The sequence below is a fragment of the Rhipicephalus sanguineus genome, chromosome 5 (assembly GCF_013339695.2).
Source record: "Rhipicephalus sanguineus isolate Rsan-2018 chromosome 5, BIME_Rsan_1.4, whole genome shotgun sequence".
NCBI lineage: Eukaryota > Metazoa > Arthropoda > Arachnida > Ixodida > Ixodidae > Rhipicephalus > Rhipicephalus sanguineus.
In genome coordinates this window covers 115,609,477-115,627,226 of record NC_051180.1, presented here as the reverse complement: position 1 = coordinate 115,627,226, position 17,750 = coordinate 115,609,477, and the positions used below count along the sequence as shown (strand labels likewise).

The following is a 17,750-nucleotide window of genomic DNA, read 5'->3' as shown; positions in this document are numbered from 1 at the left end:
GTAACAGCGCATTACAACAGGGTACGACGAGACGACATGCATTAGCAATGACTAGCAACCGTAACGATTATTCAAATTGGAAAGCACCATAGGTACGGGCAACAGCAGGTTAACGAGCATGTCCTGACCTCTTGTACTTTACGATGTTCACATAAATGCAACTTTACAGCGTTTGGCAATCCGAAATAACAGACTTTTGGGCTAGTTGGTTCGGTACATTCAATGAAGCCGTAGCGCCGAAAACACAGGGACCAAGGAGGAGGGCAGGATGTGCGCACGTCCTGTCCTCTTCTTTGGTCCCTGTCGCTATGGCTTCATTGAATGGTATTCCGAACTCGTGTGCGTCGTCGCCTCTTAATTTCTAATGTATTGCTTCTTCGTTTTGCTTGTACGGAACCGGCGCAAATCTATGACCCTTCTTCGAAGGCAAGTGATCCCCGAGTAGTAGCGACCCTTTCCCCCAGCAGACGCCAGCTTCACCAGTAAGCGTCCGACCCGTATGTGTAGGGCTCCTGAAATAAAGGCACCACGGCGGGAGCTGCGGCGGCGGCACTGGCACTAGTAGTCGGTGCGGTCGCCGTCAGACATGCGGCCGGCACCGCCGTGGTCGCGGCCGCCGGCACTGCTGTGACGGGCCTGCGAAGCGTCGACTGCGGCAGTCCGTACACCGTGTAGCAAGCAGGGTCGCAGCAAGGGTGGTGGTGCCTGTAGCTGCTGGTCGCGGTGCCCCTTACGCTGAGGCGGCTCGATGGTCAGACCCAGCCGTTGCCGGCGTGGCTCAGGTAGGAGCGGGCGGCGGGATGAGGGTGCAGCGACAGCGTCGTCTTCACGAAGTTGCTCGTGGTGGCCGTTGCGGGGGCCGAGTGGGCGCCCAACGCCGTCGACACGACGCCCGGCGTGTTAGAAGCCATGACCGCCTTGGTCGCAGCCTGGCTCGAGCGGAACGGGCCGCCACCGCCGCTGGCGGCAACTACGGGCTGCACCACGGGGTTGCAGGCGACGGGGACGGTGTTGGCGCCTGAGCCGCTGCCCGCCACGCTCTTCACTGGGTCCGTCTTCCGCCCGAAGAACTTGACCACTACGCACTGCGCAGGAGAGCAGACATTCTTAGTGAACGCTCGCATATGCCTTCTAATTCGTGGTTTTCATGGTGGTGCCAGCAGCGGCATTTCAAAAACAGTGTTTAAGATATTGTGGTCTACATTTAAGGAAAAATCTCGAGCGTACAATAAAAGCTGAGCCCATTCTCAGTGCCACAGCGCCTGGCTTTCTTTTGGCTGCCATGCATAGGTTCTTAGTTTTATGGATTCCAACTTCTGTAGGTTGCAAAGCGATGCAACCAAGACACATATACAAAACGTTTAAGCAAACCTAGTATGATGAAAATCGTAGTTTTTCCTTTAATTACCCGGAAGGATAACTAATTTTCAATAGAGCTCGAGCAAGATCTCTGGAAGTTAATACATAATAATAGCACTCAGGCCAACCATCGCTAAAGAATGAAAGTATATTTTGTCTAAAGAGCACATCTTCACTTTTTCACTGCACTGAGTTATTTCAGAGCCAGAACGCAGGTATGCTGCCACATTTGTAATAAAGGTACAGTTAGTACAGTCAGTTCATAGCCTGAATGCGGCGCGAAGCATCGGAGTGCAGCAAAATGTGTGTGTAATGCCCGTTGAAGTACGCATTAACGCTAACTATGTTTCTTTCATATGACTCGCACTTATTCTTGGCAAATTAGTTTGGTACGGCTAGAATACAAAATTTCGAGGAATATTGAGAAAGGCGAAATATTTTCATCCAAGGAATCGCAATACGAGGCCATGTAATGGTGAATTCAGAGCTTCACAGCTGAATAAAAGTTCGTCCTGGTCCGGAAGTCTACTTAGGACCAACACCTTCCCGTAGTGGTCGCTGTAGGATCTCAGTTGACCAGCAGGCTGGTAGATTTTGTACATATAGTTCAAGTCTCAATTCATTTACAGATCGAATGGAAGGATTAACATGAATACGAAAAATCGTTCGTACTGAAAGTCTTCACCTTTCGATTTACGCGTGTCTTGGTTTCAATATAATAGTGATAACACGAAGAAGAGCAAGACGACTTCCTTCTTTTTCATCACATTTATGAAGGGAGCCGTCGTTAACCTCTGCTCTTCGTAGAGACAGCTTGACGAGTACTCAGACACCTCACGTTTGAGTTTCCGTTAGCGTTATTAAGGCTAAAGCCTTAAGTGTCTCGTTGAGCGAAGCACGGCGACACCTTGAGCGAGACACTGCAGGTGAGTGAAGTGGCGCAATGATTCACGTGACTTACGTCACCAATGACATCCTGCTGCGACGTCACCATGTGCCATCGTCATAACGTGGGGTTGTGACGTCACTACGCGATGTCGAAATTACGTCACAGATAGGAAAAATTAGTGACGTCCTCATGACGTCGCACTATGACGTCATCACATTGCATCGTCGCTTGGTCAAGGTTGGGCCGATGCCCGAGGTATAGTGCAACACCACACACTGCGGCTCTTTATGCCTTGCAAGAAGTCTGGTCCCTGAATGTACGACTTAATGACTAGCCAAGCCCGCAATAGGCTTTCTTCTTCAAGTGTTACAGAGTGTAACATGCTGTCGAATTTTTATTTTAGCGCTTCATACACCTACCACATCATCATCACACAGCATGCAGCGTAATACGTGCGACATTTCGCTGTCCTTGAACATCTGCGTACCTTACCGCGTACTCACCAGAAAGACGAGTACGGAGAGACCCAAAAGGAGCACTCCCCACCAGTTGTCGAATATCCAGCGCCTGAGAGAAATTATGGTTTCCGTGGACAGCAGAAGCTTGCGAAGGGTGGCGAGGGGCCCCGAAGGGTCCACCTGCAATGGGCGCCAGAACACTGATGAAAGCGCTCGCGTCGGTTACGCACTGTTAATTAAAGGAACACTAAAGTGAAACGACGAATAAGTTCAGACTGATACAGCATACTTTGAGAAATTTGATTCCGTTAATTCTATAATCATTTGTTTATTAATGGAAGAGGAAATGAATGTCAAATTTCCATTAAATTTCACGCCGAAATCTCCGCACGAGTACGTCAGCCTGTCATAGTACTGCTGATTGGGCGAGTTGGTTGCTTTAACTCAACTAAGTATGAACATGAAGGAAAGCGACATAAGAATGGAAGGAAAGAGACAAGCGACAGTATGAGCGCTCATCCCGTCACCTGTCTGCTTTCTTCCTTGCCCTTTCGTCCCTTTTCCTTCATGCTCAAACTTAGCTGTGCTAGAACGATACAAGCCAGTGTGACGTCACGGATTTTAAAGCGTTTTTTTTTATTATTTTTCCTTTTTCGCAGTCATGTGACAGAAGGTTGCCAACATGTGGTGTCTCACCTTTCTTACGCGACAAGCAGGCGGCAGATTAAGTTTACTGACTTTGCTTCTAAAACAACTCACGGACAATGTGAAACACACAATGGAGAATGAAGTGAAGGAGATAAGAGGGTGGAACGGCGAAATTCAGCTTCTTCCAAAAAACTTTGATGTTTTACTACGCCAAAATGTTCATGCATTGGGCTTCGGATAGCAATAATTTATCTATGGGCTGGAATCGAACCCTGGTCCTCATGCTCAGCAGCCTAAGGTCACTGCCGTGAAGCCATTGAGGCATCTAGTTTCATCTTCGGAAACAGCGCGAGCACACGGGACAAGAAAGACAGACAGGACTTTGCGCTGGCTAACAACATGAGCGTTTATTTCGTGCGAACACATATATACGCTTCCTTGGAAATAGATAAACAAGAAAGGATGAGGGAAAGGGGAAGCCCTACGCCTGCGCCATGACTAGTCTATGAAGAAGCAAAGATCAAGCACGGAGCTAATTAATCTCCTTGTTGGTTAGTGCGATGGACGGTGCGCTTACACATGATGGCCCGATGGAATGAATCGTGAACGCTTCATATATTTCCCGGGCGTGGCAGTCACGATATCTGCGTAAGATACGTGTCTGATCGAAACTCGGAGTGCAACCGCACTCGGCACAGTGGATTGCTAGATTGCTTCCAGTATTGTCCTTGAGATTGTTCTTGTGCTCTCGCAGCCGATCATTAACGCAACGCCCTGTTTGCCCAACGTAGCGGCCACCGCAGGACGTTGGTATCTCATAGACGACCTCAGTCCTGCAGGGCACAAACCGCGTCGCATGTTGCTTCTTGCAGATGGGAGGATTTGGGAGAGGGGCGTTCACTTTTCTGCACAATGATCCTAGTTTGATTGGCGCAGAGCACACCACCCTCACGCTGGCACGCGCGGCAGCCTTCTTGATTTTGTGCGAAACACCGTGCAGATAGGGTATGACCGCCACTCTTGCCCTGTCATCTACAGCCCGAGGCTTCGCCGGCTTACGGTGCTCCTTCAGGATGACTTCGGCCAACCCCGACAGGAATTGGTCAGAGAAGCCAGCCTTCTTCAACCTGCACACTTGACTGGTGAAGCTTGAGGCGATTTGATGCTGACATGACCTAACAAGAGGGTGATTCCACGAGAGATCGAACATGCCTGTCCGGTCGCATTTTTTGTTTTGCCTGGGTTTTTTATATGTTGTGTGGGCACATTCAAAGTGCACGGAACTGAAAATTTTATTTCCAAGAAACGCTCCCAGCGCGCCAAAAAAATATTTGAAGGTGGTGGCGCATGCCTCCTGTTTTTGCTCACTGCATTGTTTTCGGATTTCACGGCCGAATTTAGCGCGAACTATAAATAATGTGTCGAAAATTTATTTTGCTGGTTTTAATACGCATTACTGTGAATTACATCCACGCTTTTTTTATGCCGTCCTCAAAAAGAAGAAAATGTGAAAAAATGGCAAACACGGCCGAAATCAAAAAAGGGTCCTAAGTTTGAGGCGCCTTGGCGCCTTTACTATTTCAAACAGAAACTTGAAAACAGTGTCAAATATAGAAAAGAGCGTTTGCAACATTTATACGGAAGATCATTTTCCTACGGTCAGCGCAAAAAAAGAAAAAAATTGTTAAAGAAGCGAGTTTTTTCAAAAAAGTACATTTTCAAAAAATAAAATAAAAAAACTCCGGTCTCAATTTTGACGGCAATTTTTTATCGAAGAGCGCTTATGTCAATGAACACACAGTTTTAATATCATATGTCCTCGTTTGCTTTGTTTACGAGATATAACTGGCCAAAGTGACCCTTGCTGTGAGTGCTCACTTCAGTGCGACTGATGGTTGTTAATAGCTTGCATTGTGCGTAAATCGCAGTTTTATTTATTCTGCTGCAGCAAAACCTTGCTCTGGTGGCTTTTCGTCAAGAAAGATGTGTTCTCAGATTTTATTTGTGTCTAGCGTGTGCAAAAGTGGGCTGCTGCCGCCCTCTAAATGGCTCACGTGTAAACAGTTTGCAGCCTACAACCTCGCCTACAATCATCAGAGGAAAGATGGGCGCGCCTGTTCAAGATATCAACCGCTTCTTCTTCCTGAAGGAATGCCTGGTCTACCTCATCGCGGTTAGATGTAGACAGGTTTTCCTTGAGGAGCCTAAAGCAATGCAAGCAGACCTCGCAGGTGTCGCGAAGATCCTCAGCCTATGACAGTAGCTTCTGGAGGTAGGCAACAACAAAAAGAGCAAAGAAAAAAATTTTGCGCAAAGAAAACGTTTTCCTCAGCAATCTTCTTTTTGTGAACGCGTAAATAATCGGCACAGAACAATCGGACGTAGCCATGGGCCGCGCGCATCGCGTGTAGTGAACAGCTAGACCTAGAGCAAGCCGAAACGTTTATACTGAACGGCGCCGCACAAATTATCTCACATCTGCGCAGCTGTCATGAATGCCTTTCCAGAACTGCTTACGGTTTAACATTTTATGACTAAGGGTGTCTAAGCGCTTTGGGCTGTAATATTTAATTTGTAGGCCGCACTCATTGTCAAAACTAAGGGTAATGTCCGTCTGGTGCCACCAATGACCTTTGCTGTCCTCGACGTGGGAAAGCACTTAAGTAAAGTAGCAACAAAACATCATCGATTGGGAAGCTTCGGCCACTCTTGGCTTAATCATGCCGCACCGCACGTTTTCTGGCTGCTGAAACGCTGAGGTAAAGGTCGACATGATACAGGAAGACGTTATCTGCGACGCCGAAAACATGTGATTGCGGGAAGTGAAATAAACGGCTCGGAAATCATTGAGCTAACTTTTTTACAAATGTTGTTTAGGCACAATGTGCGTCGAATGGGGAAGATGGTTAGAGCGTACAATGCATGTAATGGAAGGGAAGCAAGCAGGCAGTGAGAAAACAACTGCATAACAGCGCGCCTGCTGATTGTGGCATTTAGTTACAGATTAAGTTGGCCTTCGCTGCATACAGATGCTTTATTCTGTGTGCAAGGAGAGTTTTGACAAAGTGACCTAAAACAGGTGTTCGCGGTGTCTCGCGTGCTTCTGATTGACGAATACTGGCGGGTAAGTTGAGGTTGTAAGCTGCAAACTGCGTACGCGTTCGGCCTTTAGAGAGCGGCAGAAGCCCATCCCCACACACGCTAGACATAATTAAAGTTTGAGAATGCATTTTTCTTGACGACAAGACACCAGAGCAAGGTTTTACTGCAGGAAAATAATTAAAACTAGATTTAAGTGCAATGCAAGCTGATGACAACTATCGATCGCACTGAAGTGAGCACACACAGCAAGGGTAATTATGGCCCGTTAAATCTCGTGAACAAAGCAAATGAGGACATACATATTAACATGGTGTTTTCACTGACATGAGCGCTCTTCGACAAAAAAGTGTCAAAATTGAGGCCTGAGTTGTTTTATTTTTCGAAAATGTACTTTTTTGAAAAAAAAAACTCGCTTCTTTAACTATTTTCTTCTTATTTCGCGCTGCCTGTAGGAAAACGATCTTCCGCATAAATATTGCAAAGGCTCCTTGAGATACTTGGAAAAAAGCATGGATGTAATTCACAGTAATGCGTATTAAAACCAACAAGAAAATTTTCGACACATCGTTTATAGCTCGCGTTAAATTCGGCCGTGAAATCCCAAAACATTACAGTGAACAAAAACAGGAGGTCTGCGCCGCCACCTTCAAATACTTTTTTGGCACGCTGGGAGCATTTCTTGGAAATAAAATTTTGGGTTCCATGCACTTTGAATGTGCCCACATAACATATAAAAAACCCAGGCAAAACAAAAATATCGACCGGACAGGCATGTTCGATCTCTCGTGGAATCACCCTTTAGAAGGCGGCAGCAGCCCACTTTCGCACACGGTAGAACCAAATAAAATCTGAGAACACATTTTTCTTGACGAAAAGCCACCAGAGCAAGGTTTTGCTGCAGCAGAATAATTAAAACTGCGATTTACGCACAATGCAAGCTATTAACAACCATCAGTCGCCCTGAAGTGAGCACTCACAGCAAGGGTCACTTTGGCCAGTTATATCTCGTAAACAAAGCAAATGAGGACATATGATATTAAAACCGTATGTTCATTGACATAAGCGCTCTTCGATAAAAAATTACCGTCAAAATTGAGACCGGAGTTTTTTTATTTTATTTTTTGAAAATGTCCTTTTTTGAAAAAACTCGCTTCTTTAACTATTTTTTTCTTTTTTTGCGTTGCCCGTAGGAAAATTATCTTCTGTATAAATGTTGCAAAGGCTCTTTTCTATAGTTGACACTGTTTTCAAGTTTCTGTTTGAAATAGTAAAGGCGCCAAGGCGCCTCAAACTTAGGACCCTTTTTTGATTTCGGCCGTGTTTGCCATTTTTTCACATTTTCTTCTTAATGAGGACGGCATAAAAAAAGCATGGATGTAATTCACAGTAGTGCGTATTAAAACCAGCAAAATAAATTTTCGACACATCATTTATAGTTCGCGCTAAATTCGGCCGTGAAATCCGAAAACAATGCAGTGAGCAAAAACAGGAGGCATGCGCCGCCACCTTCAAATATTTTTTGGGTGCGCTGGGAGCGTTTCTTGGAAATAAAATTTTCAGTTCCGTGCACTTTGAATGTGCCCACATAACATATAAAAAACCCAGGCAAAACAAAAATTGCGACCGGACAGGCATGTTCGATCTCTCGTGGAATCACCCAAGAGCATTCTTCATAGCGGAGAGCGCGATGGCCCTTTTGACAAGCTTAGAATGATGAGATGAAAATGGAAGCAAGTCTTTCTTTGAACGAGGTGAATACTCCCAACACGTGTGCTCTGCCTTTCCCTTTCCCTCATCCTCTCTTGTTTATCTATTTCCAAGGAAGCGTATATATGTGTTCGCACGAAATAAACGCTCATGTCGTTAGCCAGCGCAAAGTCCTGTCTGTGTTTCTTGTCCCGTGTGCTCGCGCTGTTTCCGAAGATGAAGCTATGCCAACAAGCTCAAGTTGACACCCTCCTAAGGCATCTAGTCTTCGTTTTAAAATAATCATTCAACTTTGTGAAGGCCAGACAGTCGTACTGTCAAATAATGTGCTTGACAATTACTGACAGTGAAGATTGCGTACGTGATGAGTAATTGCATTTATTTGTACTGAGTGAATTTTTTTCTTCCACCACACGGTTCCCGCTTATTCCATAAGTGATAACAATTGAAGATCCAGGACAAAGGGAGCCGACCTGACGGGTCCTCTTTTGTTATACCAGACCTTGTGTTCTGGCTTGACACGATTGTCTCACTTGAATATGTGTGTTTTTTACTATCCTGCTCTTTCTTTCATTCCTTAAGAACGCCAGAAATAAACGCTAAAGCTTGAATACCAGTAAGATCATTCGTCTACACTACAAGTGCCACATGAGCCTAAGATGAAACAGAACTCTGCTCTGACGAGGCTCATTCCAGGCTGGCCTTTTCGTCTTTCAAAATAAAAGACAAAAAGGGCACACGCACTCACCTCGCGGCACTTTTGGAATACATCACAGTATCCGTTGTAATTGTCGCACGGCGTGCCCGGCTTTGCGAATAGGTTCGGAACGTCGTAGGGCGGGTGGTTCCACTCGAAAGAAGACCTGCAAAGGAATAAACCCCTATTGCAGGCATTGTTGAGAAATCGAGCGCGTCCTCTATTGCGTACTCCTGAGCACCAATAGCAGCTGCCCTACCAATGGCATGCGCATAAAAGCGTCATGGCGCCCGCTGACATGTCTAGCAATGTATGCTTTTAATGAAAAATGGTTCTTGCAAGACCTTGTCAGGAGCATCGCAGTTGAATGCAAGATGAAGCCTGGACGCAAGATTAAACAAGTGCATACCTTCTCTACTGCGCTGTTTTTTTTCCTCTTTTCTTCTACATTTGTTCTTGTGTTTGCCATTAAGGTGAACAATTTATACTTTTAGTTACTACAATTCTCCGAGAAAAAGAAAGAGGCCTCCGGAGTATAGTTTTATATTTTGGTGGTCTAAGCAACGTAAGTATGCATATTCAATGCAAGCGAGGATTCGGGCACGCCGAGTGAGTAACAACTTTATCGGGCACGCATTGCAAAGGCGATGTGACCCACGTGCGTTGTGAGTCGCGCTATAAAGACTAACGAGGCATTAACATCGATTCGCATTATGGTACGCATCATTTATTGTACCGAGTTTGGTGTATACAACCGATGCAATGTTCACAGTTGTTTGGGATCACTTGCACTGTCGATACATAATTTTCTGCGCGTTATCCTTCTGCGGGCACTTTTGTGCAACAGGTTGATTTCACCAAACGTTACCTTATAAGCGTTGCCTCAAGTAAGATCCCACTGGGACCTTACACGGCTAATTTAAGCGTCACATAATTGTACTTCATAGATGACTAACCTGGAGCTTTAAAATGAAAGCCTTTTCGCTTGACAAATTTTCAAAGAAAACACGAGCACCACACATGTATGTGTGTTTTGGCGTCTCTTGCAGTTGTGTGGCGGTATTGTGAACTTTTGCGTGTGTTTATTGGTACTTGTACTTACTCATGTTCTCAAATCTGCATGTCCATGTTCCGTGGTTTCCTGGGTCTCATATGCACAAATTTGTGTTCATGCCATCTGATACTATGCACAATCGTTTTCTTTCCCACATTTATACACTTTCTTTCGTTAGCCGTGTGCCCAAGAATCAACGTCTCCTATTGTACGCTGGCATTAGGTAGAGAAAGCGAAATTTGGTGTAGTTGCTGTGAATAACTCTTTTGTGGCTGTAATTATCCTACAGCAAAGAAGTTACGCCCCCGTAGATAAAGGCAGCGTATATGACACTCAACTGCGCTTGAGATGGCTCTCGCGTTTATTTTTTAATATGTGAATTATGTCCCAATATGACGCTTTGTCGTAAGGAAGAACGCTACTAGAGTAACTGAATCTCAGCGTCGGCGCATGTGCCACAGGAGCGTTGGGAAACACCCACATTTCACGTGAGAGCGAACGCGCCCGCCCAAAGTGCACTTTAGGGCAGGGCGTCGTCGATCTGATAACGGGCAAGTGTGCGCCGCTAAGGACCGTACGCTCAAGAGGCCTCCGCGTGCTGTCCCCTTCGTGCTTGAGTCAGGCAAGCTGCACCGCGGAGGCCTCTGGTGCTATCGGTCGTTGGTGTGCATACCGAGGAAAAGAGGCGTCACTCACAGAAGAGAGCCGGCGTGTGAACACCCGGAAGAAGCCAGAGCCCTACGTTAAACGAATTTTATCAGCCCGTATATATCGTGGCCTGACCTGGCTTCCTAAAACAAAAAAGCGAATGTGCGTTGGCATGTCCTTCAGTTTATTTAAAGGCAGTGAGAACAAAGATAGTGTGTGTGCATGTGTGCGTGTGGGTCAAAACGCATCCCTTTACACCCAACGAAGCAACATGTACGGTTGCATTGTTTTAATTATAGCATTCTGTTGAAAGACACAGAACCGCCATACGATCTACTACATAGGATGCATCGAAACAATAAGTTACCCATCTATCGAGCTGCAAGTAGGTGAGGCCTAATCCTTACTGCGATGAAATGACCATGAACACTGTAAAATTAACGGACAACTGTGCTAGTTATGTGGCTATCGGGATGAAATGTTGCATGTCCCTCAATACTTGCAATAAAATGAAGGCCTAGTGCACGGTAGATTTACTTACACGTAATCAGGATGTACTGCACTAGCAGCCAAGATGACATCCATAGTTAACTGCGTCAATACATAGCACGCTCACAAAATTGCATCATGCAAGGCAGTGGTAAAATGTCTTCCATGGTTTCTTATTTGCTTGAAAACTTGCAGTGCCGGGGCACCCTTAACGCCTTATAAGGTATATTTCTTTTACCGCACTGAAACCATGCAAGAACTCAGTAAGAGCGCGCTAAGGGCGTTCTGTTGGAAAATGCGTCCATTGTCAAAAAGGGTGAAAAATTGTTCCCAAGAGGAGAATACTTTGATCGCTATCACACCTACAAGGGTGCGTTTTTTCTTCATTCTTTTATTGTGGTAGCACCAAATGCCTAAACGTGTAAACTTTATCATGCTGGTTCTGAGTCCCTTTAGTAAACGTTCCCAAAAACAAGAGACAGTTCGAACACGGAAAATTAATAAAAAAAGATAAAATATCATCACTCTGCGAGGGGCAAGAGACAGTAAATATGTGCTCCTCTGGTGACTGTGCCAGATAAAAAGGTTGTCTACCTTTAGGAGCGTGGTTTGCTGGGCCACTTGGTACATGATGAGTAGTGAAGGGTTCCAGCAATTTCAAACACGAGCACAAGAAAGGAAACGCACAGGACAAGGCTGGACTTACAACTGAAGTTTATTAAAAAACGGTTTTCCCTGGGACACCACCACGCATGCGTAAAAAGCACCATTATGTCAACATACTATCTAGCACGCGCCCCCACCCCCCTCTTTCATTATCTTAACCGGACCTTAACACGTGTACTACATAGGGAATTATAGACTATCAGGGTAATGAAATTCTTTATCAGTTATCTGCACCGAAGGTTCACTGACACATAATTCAGCGCCCAACTTCCTGATGTGGAAAGCTTCGCATATTTCTCTTTCCAGTCTATTGCGTTCCCTCCCCACAATCCAGACACTCAAAATGGGGTGTGCATCCACACCTCTTGCAATGCAAGGGCAAGTGCCCTCCTGTGCCAGTTGGTAGCAAATTGCGATGTTCCCGCATGAGGTCGTTGATGCAACGGCCCGTCTGGCCCACGTAGGACTGACCGCAGGAGAGAGCTATCTGATACACTACAGACGTCATGCATTTTGTGAAAACGGTAGATTGTTTTTTTTTCCCACACACCCGGCTTGCGTCCTTGTTCCCTCCTGTGATGCTTTTGCACAGCCCGGGCAATTTTCTGGGCGCAGGAAACATCAGAGCAATGCCGTTTCTTGTGGCCACCCGTTTAATGTTGTGTGATAAGCCATGAAGGTATGGCATCACTTCGACCTTTTTCCTTTTCGAGGAATCCATGCCCTCGTCAGGCTTCACTGACTTCTTCCTCGTCATCTTGCTGAACAAGGTTTCAGCGACGGTTGTTAGTAATGAAATCGGGTAGCCAGCTGACGTTAACCTGGCCTTTTGGGCATCAAAACTTTCTTGCATGGTGTGCGTGCAACTCTTGTTAAGAGCATTCGTGAATCACAACGACAGGTCACTGGAAGAGAGTGTGCCGAATTCTGAAGTCAGAGCACTGGAGGCAAGTTAGACACTGGCATGACTGGCTCCGGGTTGTTTGTCTTCAAGCAGGAAACGAGTTAGCTGGTGCCGCAAAATTGCGGCGATTGAGACGCCTAGCTAACACAGTCACTGAGGTGTACTGGAACGACATTAGCAAGAATTTCCCGAAGAAACGTTAAAAAAACGCGAGACTGTGAGTGTTACGTACTTCCAAGGGGATGCCTTACCAGCGGAAAATTGACAGGCTTCTTAGCAAAGGCCCGAAATTCAGTCTGGTGCCGTAGGTTACAGGACCCCAACTTCTAGCGACCGTTCACCAGATAGCGGAAAAATCCCCAGTGGATGAAAAGAATCGGACCCGTTCAGAAGGAGTGGATTGTCTGTTGCAATATCACGGGAACGAGGGTAGACGTGATAATATCCTCAGACCAGTCGTTCAGCACTTCAACAGGCAGGAGCTCAGCTTGGTACAGTCCGACAAAGAAGGTGGGTTTGTCGTGCTTCCAAACGTCCTTTTTAACGAGAAAGCACGGCTTGCTATTGAGAACTTTCGACCAGCGGATGTGTTGCCTAAAAAGGCTAAAGCTCAAGCTTTAAAACTCCTCAGAAACCTGCAACTTGGGGGACTAGAGAAAGCCGTCAAACAAAGTAAGGAAGATGTGCTACAAGTGTTCTTCGCGGCTAAGACTCACAAGCCCGAAGTACCGTTTCGAACTATTGTCACAGAAGGAAGTTCCTGGCAGCTAGTGGTCAGCGGATTCTTGCAGCGTGCGTTGAAAAGCCTTGACACTTTGGATCCGTTTGGCCTACAGAGCTCCCTGGAGGTCGTGGACTGCTTTAAGTCTAGTTAGATCTGTGCCAATGCTGCTCTGTCCATAGATATTGAGGACCTGTTTTATTCAATCCCACATGAGCATTTGTTGACAGCTGTGCGTGAACCCATTGAAGAACGAGGGGAAATAGCCTTTATGAATTCATGCGCTCTGTCTCTTGATTCGTTTATGGAACTCCTCAAGTTTTACCTGTCAAATACTCTGGTGTCTTTTAACAATGATGTCTTTATTCAGAGAAGGAGTATCTGAATCGGATCTAAGGTTGCTCCTGTTTTGTGTCAAATTTTCATATCCAAGTTTGACAGGATTCTAAATCAGAGGCTACATGACGAACGAATCGTGAGGGTGTTCCGCTATGTCGATAATTTTTTATTGCTTTTGCGCCTTCAAACAGACGACAGCCTAGAAGTAGCTGCAAAGAGTATTTTAATGTGTTTTGAAGATTCCTCCCGCGACCTTAAGTTCACCTATGAACTCTACCATGAGAATGCAATTAGGTTTCTCGATTTGGACATTAAGTTTCAGTGTGGAGGGCATGTGTGCTGGAGTTACTGTCCCAGGTCAACAAAAGCCCCTCTCCCGTACGAATCGTCCCATTCCAAATTAATAAAAAGAGGCATTGTTTCGTTGTGCTTCACGAATGCTCTTAACAAGAGTTGCACGCACACCATGCAAGAAAGTTTTGATGCACAAAAGGCCAGGTTAACTTCGGAAGGCCACCTGAATTCATTACTAACAACCGTCGCTGAAACCTTGTTCAGCAAGATGACGAGGAAGAAGTCAGGGAAGTCTGACGAGGGCATGGATTCCTCGAAAAGGAAAAAGGTCCAAGTTATTCCATACCTTCATGGCTTATCACACAACATTAAACGGGTGGCCACAAGAAACGGCATTGCTCTGATGTTTTCTGCGCCCAGAAAACTGTCCGGGCTGTGCAAAAGCATCACAGGAGGGAACAAGGACGCAAGCCGGGTGTGTGGGAAAAAAACACTCTACCGTTTTCACAAAATGCATGACGTCTGTAGTCTATGAGATACCTCTCTCCTGCGGTCGGTCCTACGTGGGCCAGACGGGCCGTTGCATCAACGACCGCATGCGTGAACATCGCAATTTGCTACCAACTGTCACAGGAGGGCACTTGCCCTTGCATTGCAAGAAGTGTGGATGCACACCCCATTTTGAGTGTCTCGATTGTGGGAAGGGAACGCAATAGACTGGAAAGAGAAATATGCGAAGCTTTCCACATCAGGAAGTTGAGCGCTGAATTACGTGTCAATGAACCTTCGGTGCAGATAACTGATAAAGAATTTCATTACCTTGATAGTCTATAATTTCCCATGTAGCACACGTGTTAAGGTCCGGTTAAGATAAAGAAAGAGGGGGGTGGGCATGCGTGCTAGATAATATGTTGACATGATGGTGTTTTAACGCATGCGTGATGGTGGCCTAGGGAAAACCGTTATTTAACAAACTTCAGTTGTAAGTCCAGCCTTGTCCGGTGCGTTTCCTTTCTTGAGGTTGTCTACCTATTTAAACACAAGATTTGTCGAAAGCTTTTCATACGCTTACACTGTTTTTCTTGTTTGTAGTAGGCGATACGTAAGCCAACTGTTCACTCACACTTTGCTGCCATCTTAAACTAGAGCTTGCTATAGAGAGTAAGTGAGAGTACTTTTCTTCAAGCGCTACGCACGTCACAGAGAATTAGAACAGGGCAGCGGGGAACACACGGACAAACTAACGATTCCCATTCCTAAGGCTGATTCATTTCGTAACGCACCACCTGGGGTATTTGAGGCAATGGACAGGAATAACGGTAGCTACAGATAAACAGAACTGAAACGGCGAAGATAGTCCTGACAGTCAATTAAAGCTCCTATATCGGGCATCGTTGGTATGACTTCATCACAGTCATGAAGTCCTGGCAGTCGCTTGACTCTCGGATCAGGCCTTGGGAAGCCAACTGGCAACCCTGGACCAGGCCCGGCGAGCTGCAATAGCCAGTGGAGCACTGGACGAAGGGCCCCACCCACTTTAGGTGCTAATTAAGGAATAGTTAATAAACGTTTATTCTCTCTCTCTCTTTCACCACCTTTTATAAATGCGTGGTTTGTTACAATATGAGGCGATTGCGAATGTGTGCGCCATTACTATGTCCACGTGCTCCTACTTTCTATGTTCCTGGTTTCCGTGCCGCACGTAAAATATAGCGTTACAGTCATGCGTATATTGGGTTTGTACATCTAGGTGTCGTTGGACCATTGGATAATGGAGGTAAAGAAAAAGACGTTCGGCTAGCGAAGCGGTACCTTTCGTGAACCTTTCGTAGACGTAACAACATGAACAGCTTCCGACTCAACTCATTTCGTCGCCCTTTCGAATCGCAATTGCGAGAAGGCAAGAAACCACCCGGCGGTCGGCACTCACTTGCAGGTGGAATCATCTCCGGGCAGGCGGCAGCACAACTCGCAGGCCTTGGTCACGGGGTCGTGCGGCCTGCGCTTGCACTGGCACGACTGCAGGCCGTACGCGATGCAGATGGAGCCCGTGCACTCCTGCGATCAGCACAAACAAAAGTAAGACTTATCATTCTATCCCGCAGTGACGACACGTCCAATGTCCTACAGTACAAACTTCAGTACGAAACCCACAAGTGGTTGCGCACTCTGAGCCCGTTACAGCGCGCGCGAACATTCAGGAAAGCAAGGATTTATGGCCGATCATTATCCGAGGGTCTATTGTTCTGATGTCGTTCTTAAAAGTGATAGCAAGGGATAGAGTAGCACACACCGGGTAGGAAGTTCTATCTTTTCGCGGTTTGGGCGAAGGAAGGCAGATAGAAAATCATAAAGGGAACGCATCGAACTCTGGAGGCTGCTTCGTTTCGTGTCAATAACGGCTGTTCTGCTGGCTTAACATTGTCCGATTCTGTACTCATGCATCACGGTATTTCTCGCTTTAGCTACACTGAACATGATTACTTGTGTTATAATTAATGTTTTAAATCCGAACCATTTCTTAGCGAACCTCTGGCACTTTGAGCGTTTCTATCTACGTATCTATCTATCTATCTAGCCGCCTACGTCTGGGTGCTCTCATGATCGCCTCCTTAACTTGGTGTACACCAAAATTTGCATGGGAGGGTAAGAGGATTTGACGAATATTTCCCGAGTCATGACATGAATAACCTTAAAACCCTGTCGCGTACGTCGTCAAACCCTTTCCACTAGACACGGGCGGCACATACCCGTTTACTACGGGCCGCGGTGTACGGGTATGCGCCACAGGTGATTGACAGTTTATACCTACCCAGGAACGGCGAGAACAGACATTGGCAACTTAAATGCTAGAGCGTTAAGGAAAACCAACATCGGCAGCGTTGACTCAACGAATGGAAAAATGAAAATTAGGATCCCAGCAGGAATCGAACCCAAGCGTTCTGCGCGGCAATCAGGTTTTCTACCACTGAGCGACGCCAGGTCTATAAACTGGTTCGGAAAAACAGCCTACGCAGGCGTAATATCGGCGCAACGTCAATTGTGGTTGTAGTGCTGGCTATCTAATTTTACAAGAAAGCAATAAACACTACATGATACTCCTACGATGTGTACTCCGGCGATACAGGCGTCATATCAGATAAGCATCTGTAGTTCCAGTGTTGGCTCCGCTTTTATAGCAGTCTAATAAACATTACGTTTGTATTTCAATGATTCAGCAAGCTATATTGAAGCATTGCTCGACCCCGGAGGAATACATTAACGAAAGTTACATATGATATCCACATCACCGCACCGTAAAGTGCACTTCGTCCACCAGAACAACGTAGTGTCATCTTCATTTCTTACGAGGCTGCGAGATGGCCTCATGCTGACCGAGGATGATGCCAGATTGATTGACAGCCGCTTTGTAGACTAGGCTACGTAGGCCACATACGCCCACGAATATGACAAGCGTCATCCACTGATGTTGGTCGACGTAGCACTATCCAGGCCTATGCCTCACCGACGCGAAGGGTGGCTTCAGGTTCCAACATTTTGCCGGCTCTGTCGAGAGACAATTTGTCGGCGAAATGACCGAGGCATCCACGAATTCCAACAGCTCTACTATACCACATACTTCACTACACATGGACCCCTCATCACCACAATCACGACCTTATCCTATAACAAGTCATGACCAGCTGTTGGTGCTCACTAATCATGGTGATGATGCCCTTGTTCAAGAACTGTCAAGAACTTCTTGCACACAAGCACACGGGTTCGTGAAACGTGC

General features: G+C 46.1%; 1 protein-coding gene across 1 annotated transcript in view; it reads right to left on the bottom strand.

Annotated features, from left to right (window-relative positions):
• Positions 1-345: 345 nt before the first annotated feature.
• The window catches only part of LOC119394920 (disintegrin and metalloproteinase domain-containing protein 10), a 177,831-nt gene continuing 160,426 nt past the window's right edge, over positions 346-17,750 (bottom strand). The window contains 4 exon segments of the mRNA XM_049415682.1: positions 346-1,085; positions 2,752-2,886; positions 8,912-9,026; positions 15,906-16,033. Of these exon segments, the coding sequence (XP_049271639.1) occupies positions 753-1,085; positions 2,752-2,886; positions 8,912-9,026; positions 15,906-16,033 (711 nt within the window). The 3' untranslated portion in view covers positions 346-752.